The following is a 20,601-nucleotide window of genomic DNA, read 5'->3' on the forward strand; positions in this document are numbered from 1 at the left end:
CTGGGATTACTAAAGTATCTAAAAAAAAAAAAAATACTCCACCAGAACCAAGAACTTTCTTCTTGCTCACGAGGTGGTAAAAACAAGAACAACGTTCCTTTCAGCATCAGAGTTTTTACACTCCATGAGAAGTGTGTGTGCCAAGCTCCTCATACGGCCCTCCCCCTGCAGCGCACGTCACACACAAAGTTTGACAATGCAATTGTATTGCAAATTGTGATTTTCTGGCCTAACAAGCCGATATTGCTCAGGAAGTGGCTGTTTAAGCACTCATAGCAAGATAATAGATAGAAGGTTAGGTATAGCTGACGATTGTTTGACCTCTGGTATGTGTGAATTCAATTCTGTGAACGTGTGGATGACTGTCTGGAATAATATATCCCATCTCCCAGTGTTTAATGTGTGTGTCGAGCCACTGTAATGCCATGATCAGTACTGGAATTAATTTCTTAATATGCCGGCATCGCCACCTTTGGCAATCTCCTTCCAGGAGTTGTTTGCCAGCTACTCATCAAAACTGTCCATCGTCATCGTACTTCCTCCCCAGCTGTTCATCACAACCATCAGCATTAGACGACGGCGCAGAGGGAGCAGCCCCACCAGCAGCTTCAGCACTGGACAGCGCCACCGGGATACAGTGGGTCAACGATTTCAGCACCGGACAGCGACAGAACAGGCCTCAGTGACAGGAGACTGTGAAGCCAGCAGCCGCTGTAAGTCTGGTTTCAACATATTAATGTGGCACAGCCTGCTTTTCTGCCTATGGTCCGTGTGGCAACTGTGTAATTATGGTCATTTACTTTTTCTAGGACCATGTAAGGGCCAGTGTAACAAGCCTGCAGAACTGACCCTGGATACATGCTTGCACCCCGTCTCCATCATTCATAGAACATAACCAGTATAGCTGCTTCCTGTCATACTGTAAGCACATACATAACAACACCACAGGATGAATCTATGCACAGAAACATAGAATCACACAATATACTACAATCATCAATAATTTAATATAAATGATTATTAGTATTAACCCTTTGACCATCAGTACTTTATAGTTGCCATAACCTCTCAGACTGTTAGACTTCTCTCTCAGAGTGAAGAGTTTCTGGATGTTACCAGGTAAGAAGTTACCATATGCTTTAAACAGGATCTGTGCTGTGCAGAATGTAACAAGAAGGACCCCTGGTGGACACCACAAGCAATGTTAAGACACCTTGAAGAAAACTCTGGCATCTCAAGGACATCTCAAGTTTCAAGGACTTTAGAGAGGTGAGGCAGCAGTAAGGTTGGTCTGTAGTTTGTGAAGTTGTGTTTGTTTCCTTTTTTGAACAGTGCTATAACTTTAGCAATGTTCATGTTCTTTGGAACACAGCCGCTTTGAAGTGACAGGTTCCAGATGTGTGTTAAGGCTGCTGTCATATTATTAATCACCTATTTTACTAATATGTACATATCAATAGCAGGACAGTCAGATATGATTGTAATATCTGTTCATGTTGTTCATGTTATCTGAATTCAAAGGGCACTTGTTGTGAGACAGCCCATGCTAGAATCAGAAAGATGGAAAAAAAACATTGATCTTTTCTTATGTTATATTTCTTCTTCCTCTCACGTCCTGTCTGAGACAGATGCAGCTGCTACCAGGAGGTGGCTGACACTGTGGGTAAAGCATCAATATGATGTAGGTCTCATCAAAGCTGTTGAATCTGTTGTCATCCCTCCTAAGTCTGATCATAGACCTTGCCAACAGCAGTATCCATTGAAACAGGACCCCTCTGCTCTTATTTATGCTACCATGACATGACAAAGTCACACATTTTGAGCCCTTCAGCTAGCTTTACAGGCTACTCCCACCCTTGGACTGCCTGACCTGACTAGACTATTCAGACTGTAGGTGAAAAGAGTGAATACATGACTTCTGTTCTTTGACACTGTGGAAACAAGACCTGTTGTTTACTTATCTGCTCAGTCAACCAAACCGATTGCTGTAACAGAAGCTTGTAAATGACAAATGAAGTTTGTCACCACTTAAACTGATTCTCATGCTTGTGGTGTTCATGACTTTGGGGCCCTGTTGAAACACAGGCGTGTTCTAACATCTTTTTTTTTTTTGCAGTGACACTAACCACACTGATGACGTGATGGAAATTTACAAGCAGATGCAGCTGCGAAAGTTGCAGCCAGCACACCACAACGCCCTGTTTAAGTCTGTGTCCTTGCTAACTATGTAGACTCTGTTCTTTCTACACTCTGAGCTGTACAATCTTTTGACTCTCCACAGGAAAAACAAACATCATCTCTGGTGGTCATATGGCTCCACTTTGAGGGATGAGGTTTGGTATGGTCCTGACAGCAAACCCTTTCTTCATGAATTCAATTCAATTTTATGTATACAGCACTCAGAATTGTCTCTAGGTCAAAGCCTGACCCCAAGCTAAGTACTTGAAGGCAAACTTAACAGGAAGAACCTTAGTTTCCTCTAGTGACACTGTGATGCAGCAGAGGCCAAATGAAGATGAGCTGCTCAAAACTCCCATCAGCCCCTGCTGCCCTCAGATAAGATGTTGAGTGCTGTGAAGGAGGAGCTTCAGATGAGACGTTAACATTTCTGTAAATGCACAAGAATCAACCTGAGGGCTATTTTTCATCTGCGGTCGCTGGCCATATGTTAAAAGGTAAACACTAAAACAAATTTTATTTATTTATATTTCTGTGTTTTTGTGTGATTGTGTTTCGTAAAGTTACTTCTGCATTGTAGTTTTACATTACACATGTCAACATATTTCATAACAATATCTTAAGGATACCTTAAAATTGAGGTCTAAATCCTCTGAGAAACGTTATAGCTAAGAAAATAGGTCAAGGCACCTGGACTCAAACAGATCTGTAGACATTTCACTGCTCCCCATCCACCTTCACTCATGGTGCAAATCCCCTATTCAGGGACTGACATCAGTTTCCTCATACTTGAGTAGTGCTTACTTAACATAACTCGTACTTTTTATGTAATCTGAACTGATATTTTATAGTACACCAAACTAATTACTTTGACGTAACTATACTGAGTTCCATCATGGCATGAGTAGTCTAAACGCAGCTTTTTCAGCTTTACTGACTTAAAATTAATGACATACTTTACTTAGACATTTTGAGGCAATCGGTTTCCAAACTTTTTTAAGTAATGTCAACTTATTACACTTTACAGTGTGTGAATGTATGGGGTTAGATGAATTGTGTCCAGTTAGTGTTGTATATAAGTCAAGTTTATTTATAAAGCACATTTAAAAACAACTTTGGTTGATCAGAGTGCTGTACACAGGAGTAGGTCATGTATCAATAAAATCAAAGTAAAATAATAAAAGTACAGTAAACAAGATCAAACATGCATAAAATAGTGATAAAAGCCAAGGTGAGCTGCCTATTTAGTGTTAAAAGCCAAGGAAAACAAATGTGTTTTGAGTCTGCTTTTAAACTCTTCTACAGATCGAGCAGATCTGACTTGAAGAGGCAGACTGTTCCACAGACGTGGGGACATATCTGTGTTGTGGGGATAGCTACGTTCAAAACAGAAATACCATGGAGGAGTTGTTGTGATTAATGAAGCAAAAGCAACGACATAGGAGAGTTTTTAGAATAACCGATGTCAATGGTGAAAATGTGAATGAGGAAGTAACAACTAAACTGAACTCTGACTAAAAGCTCTTCCTCTTTTTTTTTTCTTTGTTGGTGTTCCTTTAAACTTTAATAACATTTATTTAATAATATAAAACAGAGATAACAACATGAGTGTAAATTCTGTTTGTGCAGAAAATCTTAATTTGTTTTAGAACAGTTGTGTTTTTAATTTTGAAATGATTTATTTATAATTGTATTAATATTTTCTGCTTTTGCGTGTGTGTGTGTGTGTTAACTGAGCTGCTTACAGTCACATGTTTGTATCAGGTTCCCTGTTTTATGGTTTTTGCTGCAAAAATTCCAGTTAAATTACACATTATATGAGTCTGCCTTTGAGTTAAATGTTTTCTTTTTTTTTTTTATGAACATGCACAAACATGAATCCCCCTCCCCCCCCCCATCCACGGTCCTCCTGTACAGATATGCATAAAATACATACAGTGTATCTAGAAGAAATACAGATCATAAATCCACAATATTAGATTAAGATTAAGATTAAGAAATCTTCAGTCTGTAAACAGAGAAACTGTCACTGCTGATGGAGGCCTTTACACAGCCTGAACTATCTGATGGCTTCACTGCAGCACCACCTGCTGGCAGAGCATCATCACAGCAGGGACACACAGTGACATAAAAGCTGTTTTTATGTTAAAGTTCTTTACACGTGATGAACACAATAAATGAAATAAATATATATAACAAAAATACATCACAATTAATTAATTATATTCAAAATAATTTTTTAATTGCATAAATATAATAGTTTAAATGAGGTTGATTTTCCTATTGTGAGCCCTTCTGGGTACAAACTGCATCATTACAGACAAGAATGAATGAATGAAAGTGGCTTTTACTGTGCTGCTGCTAATTGGATGGCCACACATTGCATTGCTCACGAGCAGGGTTATTCCTGAAGGAAGCTTTACTGAAAAAAAGTGAACTCACTGAGCAACACAAACCATCTAAGTAAATTCAACACAACACTGTTGAATCACCAATCTGATACCTATACCTGACACTAGGTGGCAGCACTTGACTGTGTAACATGCACAGTTCTTCTTTGATGACCCTCCAAAAAGTGAACTTGGTGAGTTGTTGGATCAAATAAATGTAATTATGTTTACATATTTTCGTGTTTGGTTTAAAATGTATTCTTGTTAAAGTAACCTTTGTTGGTTTGTGTTGCTTTAACAAGTAGCACAAAAAAGTGAATTAAATTGGACATAATTACAGTTATTGGATCCAACAACTCACTGACTTCACTTTTTTTAGTGCCTTCCAAATGAGCTTGTTGAGTCTGTTGGTGTCGGCCGTCTTCATCCTGCTGCCCCAGCACAAAACATCTGCAGCATGGTCTGGCAGATGTTTAAGGACCTGAGTCTCCCTTAGGAGATACAGGTGACTCTGTCCTATTTTATATATTGCATCTGTGTTTGTGGACCAGTCCATTTTGCGGTCAATGTGGACACCCAGATACCTGTAGCTGTCCACCCTGAAAATTGAAGCTGCTGCTATTTCAAAGTTTAAATATGTGTTTGTGTTTATCTTGAAGTCTGAATTAAAACATTCAAAAAACATAAAGAGACGAAAGATAAGAAAGTTACTTGTAGTGTCCTTTTAGAATCACAGCAGGCTGTAGAAGTGTTCTGTAACTGATTGATCTTTATTGTTGTTTAAAACTGAAACTCAGAACAAACGTCTGTTCTACAATCATTCCCTCTCTGAATGCCACTTGCGGCTAGTTCAAACTTTGAAGGTCTGGTGAGTCTGTCACTGATGGTGTCTCCTTCTCTGTTTCAGTTAAAGACACAGCTGGACTGATGTCAAAGAGTCCAAAGGTCAGCACCAGTTCCTCTTGAACACACCATAAACCAGCTGATAGATTGATGATCTTTATTCTTTGATTGATCCCAAACTGGGAAATGTCAGGCACTCAGCCTTCTATACACCCTCTGTAAAGGTAAAGATATAACATATATACAAAACGTATAAGGTTTGCAGTTAGTATCAGCGCAGAATGTATCTGACACACACACACAAGGAGCTGTGGCTTCATGGCTGATGAACAGCACAGACTCTTCAGAGTTAGCTGCTGTTCAGGTTAGACCAGTCATCATGAGAACAGGTTAAAAGTTGTTACTGCAGAAATGGGAGATTGGTCTGATGAAGCCCATCAGTCCTCACAGGACAGAGGGCAGGGGTTCCTGAACGCACCACATAGGTGATCATCTTTCTCTGCTCTCCTCTCAGACATGCACTTTGTGGATAAACACAGAGCCGACCTGATCCAGAGAATCAGCAACATCGACCCCATCCTGGACCAGCTCTTGGGCTCAGTCATCCAGCAGGAAGCATATGATCAGATCAGAGCTCAGCCCACCAACCAGGACAAGGTCAGGGAGCTCTACACGTTCCTGCAAGCTGGAACAGAGGCCAAAGACAAATTCTACCACATCCTTCAGACGCACGAGCAGCTGCTCATTGATGAACTCAATAAGAAGTAAGCTCTGTGAGGACACCCAGACCTGAACACCAGTGTCATCATGAGGGAACAATATATATTTCTATATGTTACTCGTGTTACCTTTACTTTTCCACATAAAGAAAAGAGACCCGGCCTGTATAGGCCAAAATAGGGTTACAATAATATTCTCATAGCAAAATATGTCTTTACATATAGATAAGGACATATAAACACATGTATACACAACCATGTACCATGTAAAACATGGTCTCTCAATGATCATTATAATTATTCTCATTATCAACTTAACTGATAAATATCAACATTAACATGAGACAATTTGGCTGGACCATTACTTTCCATACTAGAACTACTCATCTCCCATTTTCTTCTTTTTTTTAAACCACTCACTCTCAAAAAAACAGAGGAAAATGTATTTTAACATCATAATATGAACAATATTTTTAAGCACAACACATGAACTGAACGCCTCCTTACTCCATATTATCATTAGCAAATGCACAATTTACCTCCACTTAAAACTAGTATCAATGTTCTTACTCACCAGATGTCACTCAAACATCAAATACACGCAGATCACATGGCTCTCAACAATCCAGGTTCAGCTGTTGAAGAAACAGGGACACGGGAGTTCAGCAATGCATAATGGCACATGTGGCTACCAGCCCAAGCTAGCGCCATAGCGACTACTAAGATGGTTTTAATCAGAAATACTATGAATGTCCTGTTTTCTCACTAATAAGGTTATCCCAATAAAACATGTGCACAATGTTATTTTGGAAAATGGAGGCAAGGAAATTATTGTACTCCTTGCCAGAGCATCTTGTGTCTCTCCAAGACTTCAAGCCATACTATTTGTTTATTAACTGCAGTTTTGACCTTTTGACTATTTTTGGATAACTCTTTGTCTAACCCTAGTGTATGCCTAAAGCTTAGAAAACTGGGTTCGGCCTTTTGTTTCACTGAACCAGTTTTGCTCTTTGTCCATCCATCCACTTTCGACCGCTTACTTATTAATTAATACTCAGCTGTAAGAACCACTGAATTATCCCACAAACAAATGTTCCTGAAACAATCCACATGTGAAGCTTCAAAGGAGGCAACAACACAATGGTCGAAGGAGGAGTTATTTCAGTCAGAAACAGAGAGCAGTGAGCAGCTTCACTGAGTGAGACGCTACAATATTATCAATGTAAAAACTACACACATGAATGAGTGAATGTTTTTATTTGAACTGTCTGAAAACTCTTCCATCCATGACACATGTGAACCAGGGTTGTGTTTGCATATATAGTGAAAGAAACAGTCAGAGACAGTGTGGCTTGTTTGCTGCTTTGGATAAATGCACAATGCTGAGATCAAACCTACACTGTTGCTGCATGAAGAGTATTTTACAAGTAAAGCACTGACAGAGAGCAATATTTCACATAATGGAGGACATGAATAAACACAGAGCAGATCAGGAGAGACTCTTCTGGAGTTGACACAGATGAGTCTCTGAGAAACTGAGGAACTGTGCTTCATGCAGTTTGGACTCATGTTGGACAGAAAATCATTCTGACTGTGTTTCCTCCTGCAGGGTGGACCATGGTGGAGAGCAGAGGTTAAAACCTGATGTGAGGAAGGGTAAGTTTGACTTAGTCTTTCCTCATTTTATTGTGCATGAGTCAGTGTTTTATCAGTCCATCAGAAGTCCTGTCTTTAATGGACATTTGTCTCTTGTATTCAGTCACAGTTTCATTGCACACTTACTGGATCCTTATTGTTCTAACCCACATATGCAACAAGAAAAAGGCTTTTGTCCATCAAACGTCAGGATGTGATGTCATTGGAGTGAATATGGACTGTGACCTGCTAGCATGTCCCAGGTGTCTTTTTAGTCTCATGTCCTCCTCACTTCCACTCTCACATGAGCCAGATGATTTGTGTGTCTTTAGTCTGTGTCTGAGTACCTGTTGTGTTGATGTGTTTGTGTAGCTGGTGTCCATCTTGCTTTTGGATCAGTCATTGTCATTTGTAAATAGCTCTGTATATATTGTCATGTGTAGCTGCAGCTTGTAGGAGGGAGAAGCCCTTTTTCTTTGTTTCCATGTTCTCCTGTTTTGGGTCAGGAGTTTTAGGTTCTAGCTTTGTCGTGTTTTTCTTTTGTTAGGGAACTTTAGTGTGTTTTAGTGTCTTTTTGTTTGTTGTTTTGGGCACTGCTTACCTCTGAGTTCATGAACTACAGCCTAACACTGAATCCAGCTTATCTGATTAGGCGGGGCATCGATAGTGGTGTGTGCCACTAAAGCAGACGAGGCATACCAAATGCCACTTTGAGATCTCACTGTCTCTCCTTTAAAATGTACTCAAGTATTGAAAGTAAAAGTACAAGTATGTTTTAATATGTTATGTAGGTAATAAAGAAAGCAGTTGAAAATGTTGCATCGTAAGTCTGAAAGACAAAGCAAGTGATCAGAGCACCTTAAACTCTGTGTTTAACTCTTTCCACTTTTTCACTTCCCTAGACACACACATGCTTATAACTAACAATGACATAACAAACCACCAGCCTCTTTATAGAATCATTTACTTTATCTAGAGACAAAGTTTTGCTGGTTTTCACACGTTTGTTTTTATAAATACCAACATGCCACTGTCAGGTCTGTTTTGCTGTTTCCATGCTCGCACTGCAGGGGGCACCAACCTGTCATGAAAGGAAGAGTGAGACTGAGGAACCTGATTCACACTGATGAGATGTTCTGTAGCTTTAACACTTTCCCATTAGAACACGGCTGTGTCGAAGAGTGTGGCACTTTTGTGTCCCCCATCTTGAATCACCTGCAGCAGAGACATGTTTTGGGCAATGATGGAACTGTATTGCTTTGTAGGAACAGACTGGACTGCCTCTAAAAGTTAATGCTCACTGCCTGTATGTGTACACACACTAACCTACTCACTGTGTTTGACACAGATGGGATGGTTCCAGTACCGGAGCCACACCACATCACATATTACCAACAGAAACTCCAATCACACTTCAAGGACAAGTTTCTGTGTGCACGAGAAGGCTCGGCAATACAAAAAAAGCTTCTGGTTGATATCTACACAAAGCTATACATCACAGCCAGCCCTGACAACACACAGCATGAGGTCCAACAGATCCAGAAAGCCTCGAGGCCCAGAGACACTGAGAAATCTGTCACACCTGGAGACATGTTCCAACATCCTTCTGGAGAATACAGACCCATAAAAACAGTGCTGACCAATGGAATCGCGGGAATTGGAAAGACCTTCCTGGTGCAAAAGTTTATGCTGGACTGGGCTGAAGGAAAAGCCAATCAAGATGTACATCTCATTTTCCCCTTCTACTTCCGTCATCTGAATCCACGGATGGGAAAACAGTTCAGTTTGGCAAACCTCATTCATGAATGTATCCCAGAGACTGTGGACATCAAAGAGGAGGCTCTTAATTACATCTTTACTGCTCTGCAGTCATCAGGAAACAGCAACTACGACAAGAGCGAATTCAAGCTTCTCTTTGTGTTTGATGGACTGGACGAGAGCCGCCTTCATCTGGACCTTCATGTTGACGATAGTCACTCTGTTGATGTAACTAAGTCCACCACCACCGATATCTTGGTGAAAAACCTCATCAATGGAAAACTGCTGCGCTCTGCTCGCATATGGATAACCACAAGACCTGCAGCAGCCAATCAGATCCCTACTGACTTTGTGGACGTGGTGACAGAGGTCAGAGGGTTCACTGACCCACAGAAGGAGGAGTACTTCAGGAAGAGATTCAGAGAGGAGGAGCAGGCCAGCAGGATCATCTCCCACATCAAGACATCACGAAGCGTCCACAACATGTGCCACATCCCAGTCTTCTGCTGGATCACTGCTGGAGTTCTGGAGGACATGTTGAAAACCAGAGAGGGAGGAGAGCTGCCCAAGACCCTGACTGAGATGTATATCCGCTTCCTGGTGGTTCAGACCAAAGTGAAGAAGGTAAAGTATGATGGAGGAGCTAAGGCAGATTCACACTGGAGCCCAGAGAGCAGGGAGATGATCCAGGCTCTGGGAAAACTGGCTTTTGATCAGCTGCAGAAAGGAAACCTGATCTTCTATCAATCAGACCTGACAGAGTGTGGCATTGATAAAGCAGCCCCAGTGAAATCAGGAGTGTTCACACAGATCTTCACAGAGGAAGACAATGTCTTCTGCTTCATCCACCTGAGTGTTCAGGAGTTTCTGGCTGCTCTCCATGTCCATCTGACCTTCATCAACTCTGCTGTGAACCTGCTGGAACAATCTCGGTGGTCTAAAGTCATTAGACACAAATCTAAACTAAGACACCTCCACCGGAGTGCTGTGGACAAGTCCATAAAGAGTCCAAATGGACACCTGGACTTGTTCCTCCGCTTCCTACTGGGTCTTTCACTGCAGGCCAATCAGACTCACCTACAAGGCCTGCTGACACAGACAGGAAGTAGCTCACAGACCAATCAGAAAACAGTCCAGTACATCAAGAAGAAGATCAGTAAGAATGTGTCTGCAGAGAGAAGCATCAATCTGTTCCACTGTCTGAATGAACTGAATGATCGTTCTCTAGTGGAGGAGATCCAACAGTCCCTGAGATCAGGACGTCTCTCCACAGATGAACTGTCTCCTGCTCAGTGGTCAGCTCTGGTCTTCATCTTACTGTCATCAGAAGAAGATCTGGAGGTGTTTGACCTGAGGAAATACTCTGCTTCAGAGGAGGCTCTTCTGAGGCTGCTGCCAGTGGTCAAAGCCTCCAACAAAGTTCTGTAGGTGGATTTATGAAACCTTTCAAACATGATTCATGTTGTTGAGTGGTTAAATACACACCTAGATTCACAATTAAATATTTATTTCTATCTATAGGACACATTTAAATATCTTCTATAGTTGTGGCTGTCAGGTTCACATTACTATTTTGTCATTGTCCATTTTGCAGTCACAGTTACTATAAATGTCAGTGTTGTAAAATGTGTACTTTTCTTTTCTGTCAGGCTGAGCAGCTGTAACCTCTCAGAGAGAAGCTGTGAAGCTCTGTCCTCAGTCCTCACCTCCCAGTCCTCTAGTCTGAGAGAGCTGGACCTCAGTGACAACAATCTGTGGGACTCAGGAGTGAAGCAGTTAGCTGCTGGGTTGGAGACGCCACAGTGTAGACTGGAAGCTCTCAGGTCTGGATGCAGCTGGTTGTTAAACATTTAAATTCAGCCCCAGAGTCAAAGTATACAGCATTTATAAATCCTTCATGCCTTTTGTTTTCACATTTGTTTTGTAACTCTAGGTTGTCGAGCTGTCTGATCACAGAGGAAGGTTGTGCTTCTCTTTCCTCAGTCCTCACCTCCCAGTCCTCTAGTCTGAGAGAGCTGGACCTCAGTGACAACAACCTGTGGGACTCAGGAGTGAAGCAGTTAGCTGCTGGGTTGGAGACGCCACAGTGTAGACTGGAAGCTCTCAGGTCTGGATGCAGCTGGTTGTTAAACATTTAAATTCAGCCCCAGATTCAAAGTATACAGCATTTATAAATCCTTCATGCCTTTTGTTTTCACATTTGTTTTGTAACTCTAGGTTATCGAGCTGTCTGATCACAGAGGAAGGCTGTGCTTCTCTGGCCTCAGCTCTGACCTCCAACCCCTCCCACCTGAGAGAACTGGACCTGAGCTACAATCTAATGGGTCCAGGAGACTCAGGAGTGAAGCTGCTGTTGGACATTCAGGATAGTCCAAACTATAGACTGGACACTCTCAGGTATGCACAAATATAAGTGTGTAATGTGTTTACAGTAAAAATCACTCCACTGATCTTTAATCTTCCTCCATCATGAAGCTATAAAATTAAGATTTCAGACATGTAAATGACACAAAACCTACTGAACCTGGTGGATCCACTCATTGTGTCTCTGACAAACTGAGGAACTCTGCTTCATGTTGATCAGCAGTTTGGACTCATGTTGGATAGAAAATCATTCTGACTGTGTTTCTTCCTGCAGGGTGGACCATGGTGGGGAGCAGAATTTAAGACTTGGTCTTAAGAAGTGTAAGTTTGACTCAGTCTTTCCTCATTTTATTGTGCATGAGTCAGTGTTTTATCAGTCCACCAGAAGTCCTGTCTTTAATGGACATTTGTCTCTTGTATTCAGTCACAGTGTCATTGCGCACTTACTTATTGTTGTAACGTCTGGATGTGATGTCATTGGAGTGAATATGGACTGACTGTGACCTGCTAGCATGTCCCAAGTGTCTTCTTACTCTCATGTCCTCCTCACTTCCTCTCTTACATGAGCCAGATGATTTGTGTCTCAGTAATTTGCATGTTTTTGTGTAAATGACTAAAAGCCTAATCTGTCACTTCTCAAAAATTATCAGTAGATTTAAAAGGCAAACAACGCTGATAAAGTGCATGCAGTATTAGTTTTAAAATATTTAAATAACAGTTACTGAACAAAATATCAATTAGAAAAAGCCAAGCAAAATTTACTCAAATTTTAGAAGTAGAAAAAGTAGACTCTAAACTCTAAAAATTTTATATGAAGTAGAAGCCATTTCCTGTATTCTGATTTCATTCTGATGCACTTTTTGTTAAATTAGTGTAACTTCTCTTTACAATCATATAGCAACCGATTAGTTCGTCAGTTTCTCATTAAAATGAAGAATATGAATCATCTGTAGCTATAAAACACTAAAAACATCAGGCAATCCTCCGGGACGACCCTGCGCAGAGTATTGGCTGGTTATCACTCTCTTCCTGCTCTGCGCGCACCAGGGAGGTACGTGCATGATGGCCGAAGTCACAGGTAATGTGCGTCCATGTGATTGGGAGGCATGGCTTCGGGGTGAGCCCAGAGAGAAAGGGGCGTGTGTTTACTTTCAAAATCTGGCTGACTCTCACTGAGTTTTCAATATCTCCTACCCTACCTTTAACTCAATAACTATTTCTGATATATTCAATAATAACTTTAAGCAATGATGACAAATACAAAACAAACTGAAAATTAAACCGTTTTGTCAACCTAATGGTAACAAATCAGTTTTATGGAGCAGATTATTATAACAAAACAGGTTTACATCTGTTACTTTCTGCACTTTCTGCGCCAAAATAACTATAGGCTGTTGTGGAAACTTTTCTGCTCTGGTGAAAAATGAAATAGAGACTTCTGCCGGCCGACAAGGATTTATTCTTTGCAAAGAAGGTCAATCAAAAACACTCTAGCAGTCAGAATGAATGAAAGACCCCAAACATGGGGAGAAGAGAACATTTATGCCTGGGGAAGGCACTCCCCCAAGCAAGTCACAGCCCTCTGTCTCTGTGACCATATTTGACATTTTCTGCAATGTGGGATGTTAATTCACACCTCAGGATGGCGCCCTGGAGTCTCTTGTATATTGGAAAAGGGTCTAGACATTAACATTGAAAAGCAAAAGGCAGAGGATCTGTCACCTTGGTGAGAAACAAGAGGTGGGGTGTTGCAGGGAAGTGAACTCAAAGATTAAGGGAGGCTATGATATACAGGGACAGACACAGATGACCCAGGGAATTAACAACAAGGATTACAGATTAAAGTAATAACAAATATTAAGGAGCGACTGCATATACAGATATTAAAATTTCCATCACAAGGCATAACCTCAAACTCTACATTTCTGTTTCACTGTATTCCCAATGAGACCATCAGCTGGACTGTCAGATTTTAGAGAAAAACAGAACAGATCAGATTAAACAGATTAGAAACAGGTTACTCAAAGCTTCCAACAACAACAGGTAACTTAGTTCACCATGAATCTGTGCTGATTGGTCTGCTTGTGTTGATCAGCAGTTCAAATGAAGTGACTGAAAAACCAAGGGAGGGATCAATATCATAGAAGTAACCCGCTCCCTGTCTGTCACTTCTGGTTGACCTATATGCCATAACGCAGGGGCTCTCAAAGTTTTGATAGCTGAGGGCCAATTTAAGAACCCAACATTGGGCCGCCAAAGAAAAGAAATGAAAAAAAGAAGAAAGAAATTATGTGTAATCATTTTAATGACCCAGTTGCATCTCTACAGTTTACATTTATTGGTCTGTATCCAGTAATGTGCAATAAACACATATGGGGCTGAACCTGAGAAACATTGTAATGCACAAAAAATCCCTGGGATTAGAGCTGGGTGGTATGACCAAAGTTCTATATCACGGTATTTTTATATTATTATGAAATTATAAATAACAACGGTTTTCGGTATTTGACGGTATTTTCTCTCCTCATGCATGACGTGTTAACTGCATTGATTTTGAGAAGAATTACTGCAGTAGAGTGGTTACTCTATTCCACAGTCATGAGAATTGTACAAAAAAATATCCAAATTAGTATTACTAGGGGTGGAACGGTTCATTTTTCTACTTTTAACACTCTGGAAATACCATAGATGAGCACAAAGTATATCCTAATTATCCAACATTCAACATATTTAACCCTTTAAACCCTAGCCATACTAAGGGCCTAGCCATAAAAATGCCTAAAAAGACATTCCCAAAGAAAACAAAGAAATGCACCACAATAATAATGTGCATATGCATGTTCTTGGTGTCTAGGGACATCTAGGGACCTCAGAGAATGCATTTCCAGTGTTAAAAATATTGTGTCTATTAGTATGCCTGGGTTAATTAGAATAAACTAAAGGAGAAATGTAACGTTAACGAGGAAAACACTATGCCAACAATGATTCTATGCACACAGATGCCATTGATCACATTCAGCTATTCCTTGGCGACAAATCCAAATTTGATAGAATTTGAACAAGTAAAGTCTTCACAAAGGTTTTAGTAAGGATATCACCAGGCGGACACTCAGTTTGGCACAATTTGGCACCACTGGTTACTGGTTACTTACCATTTCCAATGGGAACTGGCTGGAAAATATTATATATATTAAAAATTATTATATATTATATATATATTATATCCATTATACTAGTCTATTGCCATCTACTGGAGCTTTTTAGTATTTATTTTACCGTGTGCACAGTATAAAATCAATAGAAAAAACATCAAAATGTATGATTTTGTCTCCAAATAGAGTCGTTTCATTATAAATATGTATGTGTATATACAATAATGAAAAATAAATAACAAAAACAAAATATCAAATTTGGAAAATGTCAATGTGCCACCTCTCCTGCTGAGCCTGAAAATCTTCAGTTGCTAGCTTTGGCTGCTTGCTGGCTCACCCACCACGGCTAATGCCACGGCCTCTCTTTGATGGCCTTAGGTCAGGGGAGGGGGATCCAGGACTTGAGGACGAGGAGGTGGCTGGTGACCGCACTGACCTGCGCGTTGAGGAAGTGCGTGGTGGGGGGACATAGTCCTCATCCGTCTCATCTCCATCATGATCACTGTTGTATGAAAAAATAATTTAGATGTTGAAAGAAAAATATTAAATCACATCACATCAATTTCTACAGCAGAAAAGCAAATGAATATAACAATAAAGCAGTAATAGATATATTATTGAATGACAACACAACCACACATATAATCAGCACACAAACCTTGAAAGGAGAGCTGATGCCTCAGTGTTGAGCCCAGATGGGCCTGGAACATCACTGCCCTCATCTCCGTTCAGCTCTTCCCTTAGGGGTCGCCACAGTCAATCATCACCACTATCCTCTGCATCCTCTTCTCTCATCCCAACTACCACCCTGCTACACTCTGTTGTGCATACATGTATATATAATAAATCGTGTTTTATTATTATTATAACACAGATTAGCAAAAAAAAAACTTTACACTTCAAAATAAATCCACAAACCTACTCATAAACTGGGTCCATCTTCTCCAAGAACATTGCCTCTTCTTCAGAATCAATGTTGCTGACGTCAGAGTCAGACGAGTCTTGAAATTCAACATCTGATTGCCGCTGAATTTCTGCCAAAATCTCCGCCATGTCCCTCTCGACACGGTTCGTTCTCTTCAGCATTATGAAGAGCGAACTAACTAACAAGCTAGAAAGTCTCTGACACTCAGTGCCACTTACTGTCACTCACAGGCACTAAATATCACTGAAACTCACTAAAATACACCAAAGTCACCAAAGAACACCACTACAAACTAAAACCAACTACTACCTCCACAAAGGACGACGCCCACCCACGTTAGCTAGCGTAGCGTCATCGCGCCGTTTGTGTGCGTCTAGTCTTTACGCTGGGATTTTTCGTCAGCTCGGTATTGTAGTCCATCATTCGATTCAGTAGATTGTCCTCTTTCATGGGACTACAAACATGGCTGCCCCCACGGGCCCATCGGGTTGAACAGAATCAGTTCAGTGTTTCCATCATTATATCAGGTCAAGTCAATTTCATTTCTTTTTAATTTCTATACAGCAGCAGATCATAACAGAAGCCATTTAAGAAAACCTTTCCTATACAACAGGTCTACACCTTGTTCCTTTATTAAACAAACAGAGGCACGATGCGTGTACACAGACACACACACACACACACAGACACATGTGCGCACATACTCCCACCATCGGACAGAGCGACATGCTGGTTGGATAGACTGAACTCTATGACTACACTAGACTAAGCTAACAGTGCTGATGTCCGTGGTTTTTATTTTATTTTTGCCATTGAAATATGTTATTTACATCCCGCTCTGTAAGCACTGACGAGAAACACAACAAGCTGATTGCACAACAAGCAAACACAAAGCTGATAGTTGTGTATTTGTTATTGTGTTTTGTGTTATTCCTGTTATTTGTAATTTTATTTTCATGATCATAGAAGGTCGTTAAGGTCATTAAAAACTCAAATGTAATCTGGCGGCGAAGGATCGACAGTCGCCGCGCTGCCACACGGACGCCATTGCACGTAATGATAAAGTCATGTTTAAACACAAAGCTGATAGTTGTGTATTTGTTCATTCAAACATTAGTGACAAAAAGTCTGATGATAAACTTTGTATGAATGAACAACACATCAGTCAGTAAAGACAGAATGAAGCCATCACATGTGTCAGATGATAAACTGCAGCTGTGTCTTTTTCTCTCCATCAGATTTCTGTCAACTTGAAGTCGACACAAACTCAGTGAACACAAACCTCAAACTGTCTGACAACAACAGGAATGTGACACATGTGAGAGAGAAGCAGCCATATCCTGATCATCCAGACAGATCTGACCTGTGGCCTCAGCTGCTGTGTAGAAATGTTCTGACTGGTCGCTGTTACTGGGAGGTCGAGTGGAGAGGAAGGGTTTTCATATCAGTGAGTTACAGAAGAATCAGAAGGAAAGGAGGCAGTGTTGACAGCGTGTTTGGACGAAACAATCAGTCCTGGAGTCTGATCTGCTCTGATGGTTGTTACTATGTCTGTCACAATAACAGAAGAACATCCATCTCCTCCTCCTCTGTCTCTGACAGAGTAGCAGTGTATGTGGACTGTCCTGCTGGCACTCTGTCCTTCTACAGAGTCTCCTCTGACACACTGATCCACCTCCACACCTTCAACACCACATTCACTGAACCTCTACATGCTGGGTTCTTTTTGTTTTCTGGTTCCTCAGTGAGTCTGTGCTGTGTGTAGAAGCAGAGTGTGTGGAAGTGACAGCAGCTTCAACTTTGTGCTTTAAACGTTGATGATGTTTCACTTTCATTTGAATCACTGACTGTGACTTCAGGTCAGAACATGTTTTTGTCTTAGAAGCAGTGAAATGAGCTCCTAACCACTGAGCTCTGTCGGGGTGAAAATCCCCTTGTTTCCGGAAACAAGGGGAAACAAGGAAACAAGGGGATTTTCACCCCGACACTTCCCCTTGTTAAACGTCTCTTTAAGCATCTAAAAATGGTTCAGAGGTTAAAGTGGTCTGTGGGGTTACTTCCTGTGGCTGAAGAGTGAAAGGCTGAGTTTTGGGTTACGTAGCCAAAGGTCACCACCTTATGGGTTTATAGCATAGGTACTCAATGTGCGGCCCACGGGCCAATGGCAGCCCGCAGAAACATTTATGGCGGCCCGCAATGAATTATGTGAATTTGCGTTATGATATGAATTTTTCATATACTGACAACACTGGTTTAAATGTCTAAAATGTCTGGAACTCAGTGCGGTGGTAAATTGTTTCACATGGGACGTTTTTCATTGTTGCACCGCTGCACACACCTGAAGCAGAGCACAGGTATTAGTGGAGTTGTTGGTGAGAATGGACAGGGGACGTTCTGAAGCTTGTAATTATTTTTTAAACAATAAAAATGATCGTTCATTAATCGTAATTGAAAAACCCTCAAATAATCACCTGGATATTAAATAAGGTTTTTACAATTCTTATGTCTGTGGAATAGAGTAACCACTCTACTGCAGTAATTCTTCTCAATCAATGCAGTTAGTTAGAATTAAAGACCATTATAAAGAAGCACTGCAACAAATCAGAGCATCACTGAGGACTGCTGCTGTGTTCTTCTTCTTCCTCTGCCCCCCATACCACCACCTGTGTTTTAAATGTCTCTGTACTACTGTGTTCCATAGTATTATTTTTATGGCACTAAAAACAGTACAGTTCCTCTTGTGCAACACTATAACCAACAGTACAATACTTCTATTGGAGTTGTTAGTTTTTTATTTCATGACATTCATGATGCAGGATGCAAATACAGCACTAGATAAAATAATTCTTATCATTGTTTTTAATTTTATTTTTAATTCTAGGTTATTTGTTACTTATCTGTTTCTAGTTTTTATGCTTCTCTAGTAGCACACTGCATTCTTATTTGTTCTGCTGCTGTAACACTCCAGTCCGGTAGGCGGCGGAAATGCGCCTAACAGGGTGGCTCCCACCGCCATTAAGCTGAAGAAGAAGAAATGAAGGAAGTAGAGGGAACAGAAAAAGACGAGCACAGCGACAGCACACCACATGTGAAGAAGAAGTAGTTTGTTCGCTAGCTGAACGGAAGTGTAACTACTGTGTGTTTTATCACATCTGAATGGCTGCTGCTGAGTTTCTGAGAGGTTTTATCAGCGAGCGGCTAACTGCTGCTGCTGCTGAAATATTGGGAGTGTTTGAACAAACTATCGTCCAGTACGAGGAAGAGATGGACCGTCAGCGCAAACTGCTGGATCTCCTCCTGAAGCCTGAGATCAAGTTACACAGAACAGGTATGTAAACATGACAATGTCACGGAACAACAACGTCTCTGTTTGAAAAGAGTGCACATTCAGCACATAGTGTTTCTAACAGGAGGACACGAGGAGACTCCACGCAGTGCCGTGGTGCACACTTCCACAGACCACAGCCAGGTTAAGATGTGACAGCTTAACATCCACAGAAGATTTGTGGCTCCTGTGTGCCTGGGGGTCAGGAATCAAGACTAGCTCAATTACAGCTCATATAAACTACCTGATCACAGCAGATGCTAATTGTCTAATGATCCCGCTATCAAACCTCCAGTGGTTCAAGATGTGAGCATGTTAAATTTTGGCTTCACAATATATTAATTTCAACACAACAGAGGCCGTTGAACATGCTGTTACATGCTGGCCGACATCACTATGTTCACTGTTACTTCTGAAATGATGAAAAATTGAATTTTGGGGAAGAAAAATTCCTGGTTTGTACAAAACAAAAATGCTTTGAGGTTGCAATACACCTACGTTACATCAATATCACACCAAGGTGACAACCAGTTAATTCAGGCACCAGTTAATCCGACACACTGGCTGTGTGTGTGTGTGTGTGTCTGTGTACGTCCATGGGGCAGCTATTTATTGTTTTTGATAAAAGAACAAAGTAAAGACCTGTTCTATAGGAAAGGTGACCTTAAATGACTTCTGCTATGATCTGCTGCTGTATAGAAAATAGCTGCTCCCCTATATAATGGCAGGGAAACACTGGTAAGTTTGGAATATAATGTAAAAACAGTAGTTAGTAGTGTGTGAAGGTCCCACACTGGGAAGCCTAATGTTTTGTTATTGCACCCTAAGTTGCTGAATGTCTGTTGACATGATATTACTGAAAAGCTGATGGTATTTCTATGTTAGAATTTTCTATATGTAGAAAATACATCTCTCTGTGTGCTGTAAACCTTCTGACCTTTGACCTGCAGATCTCCCTCAACAACACAGTTGTCAAGTGGAGGATGTTCTGGCTGAGCAGCAGCTCTGTAACCAGAAGAAGAACTCCATTCTGGAGCAGGAGGAACCAGAACCTCCACAGGTTAAAGAGGAACAGCAGGAAGTCTGCACCAGTCATGAAGGAGAGCAGCATGTACTGAAAGAGGAGACTGATCCCTCTGTAGTAACTGCTGCTTATGATGGACCAGAACCAAACCATGACATGGTTCTCTCTCACAACGCTCCTCAAGGTAAAATGTCTCTAAAATGTCAAACTTGATGAAAATCCTTTCCATATCAGAACTTAACATTAGAAGTGTTTTTTTTTCTTTGTCAGAACCTGAATGTTTATATT

General features: G+C 40.9%; 2 protein-coding genes and 1 long non-coding RNA gene across 3 annotated transcripts in view; 2 read left to right on the forward strand and 1 right to left on the reverse strand.

Moving 5' to 3' along the window:
* Nucleotides 1-20,601, forward strand: part of LOC114449940 (major histocompatibility complex class I-related gene protein-like) — a 212,787-nt gene that overhangs the window by 136,013 nt on the left and 56,173 nt on the right. The window lies entirely within an intron of this gene.
* On the forward strand, nt 884-19,002 carry LOC114445049 (NACHT, LRR and PYD domains-containing protein 3-like). The gene is made up of 13 exons (XM_028419995.1): nt 884-921; nt 1,164-1,269; nt 1,629-1,681; nt 2,117-2,675; nt 5,926-6,175; nt 7,740-7,786; nt 9,114-10,947; nt 11,173-11,346; nt 11,457-11,630; nt 11,741-11,920; nt 12,162-12,208; nt 17,203-17,251; nt 18,933-19,002. The coding sequence occupies exons 4-13, from the start codon at nt 2,615-2,617 to the stop codon at nt 19,000-19,002; spliced, it is 2,886 nt and encodes a 961-aa protein (XP_028275796.1). The 5' UTR covers nt 884-921; nt 1,164-1,269; nt 1,629-1,681; nt 2,117-2,614.
* LOC114452574 (uncharacterized) lies at nt 15,247-16,312 on the reverse strand. Its single transcript, XR_003672284.1, has 3 exons — nt 15,958-16,312; nt 15,698-15,855; nt 15,247-15,541 (listed from the first exon to the last, which is right to left on the reverse strand). It is a non-coding gene; the product is annotated as an uncharacterized LOC114452574 (long non-coding RNA).

Source organism: Parambassis ranga, chromosome 2 (genome assembly GCF_900634625.1).
Source record: "Parambassis ranga chromosome 2, fParRan2.1, whole genome shotgun sequence".
Taxonomy (NCBI): Eukaryota; Metazoa; Chordata; class Actinopteri; family Ambassidae; genus Parambassis; species Parambassis ranga.

What these genes read in the sequence shown, in the direction of transcription:
- LOC114445049 (XM_028419995.1), top strand. Translation starts at nt 2,615, where the DNA reads ATGCACAAGAATCAACCTGAGGGCTATTTTTCATCTGCGGTCGCTGGC. An exon ending in ATTGATGAACTCAATAAGAA is followed by an intron (nt 6,176 to 7,739) that starts GTAAGCTCTGTG and finishes TTCCTCCTGCAG; the next exon opens with GGTGGACCATGGTGGAGAGC. An exon ending in AAAGCCTCCAACAAAGTTCT is followed by an intron (nt 10,948 to 11,172) that starts GTAGGTGGATTT and finishes CTTTTCTGTCAG; the next exon opens with GCTGAGCAGCTGTAACCTCT.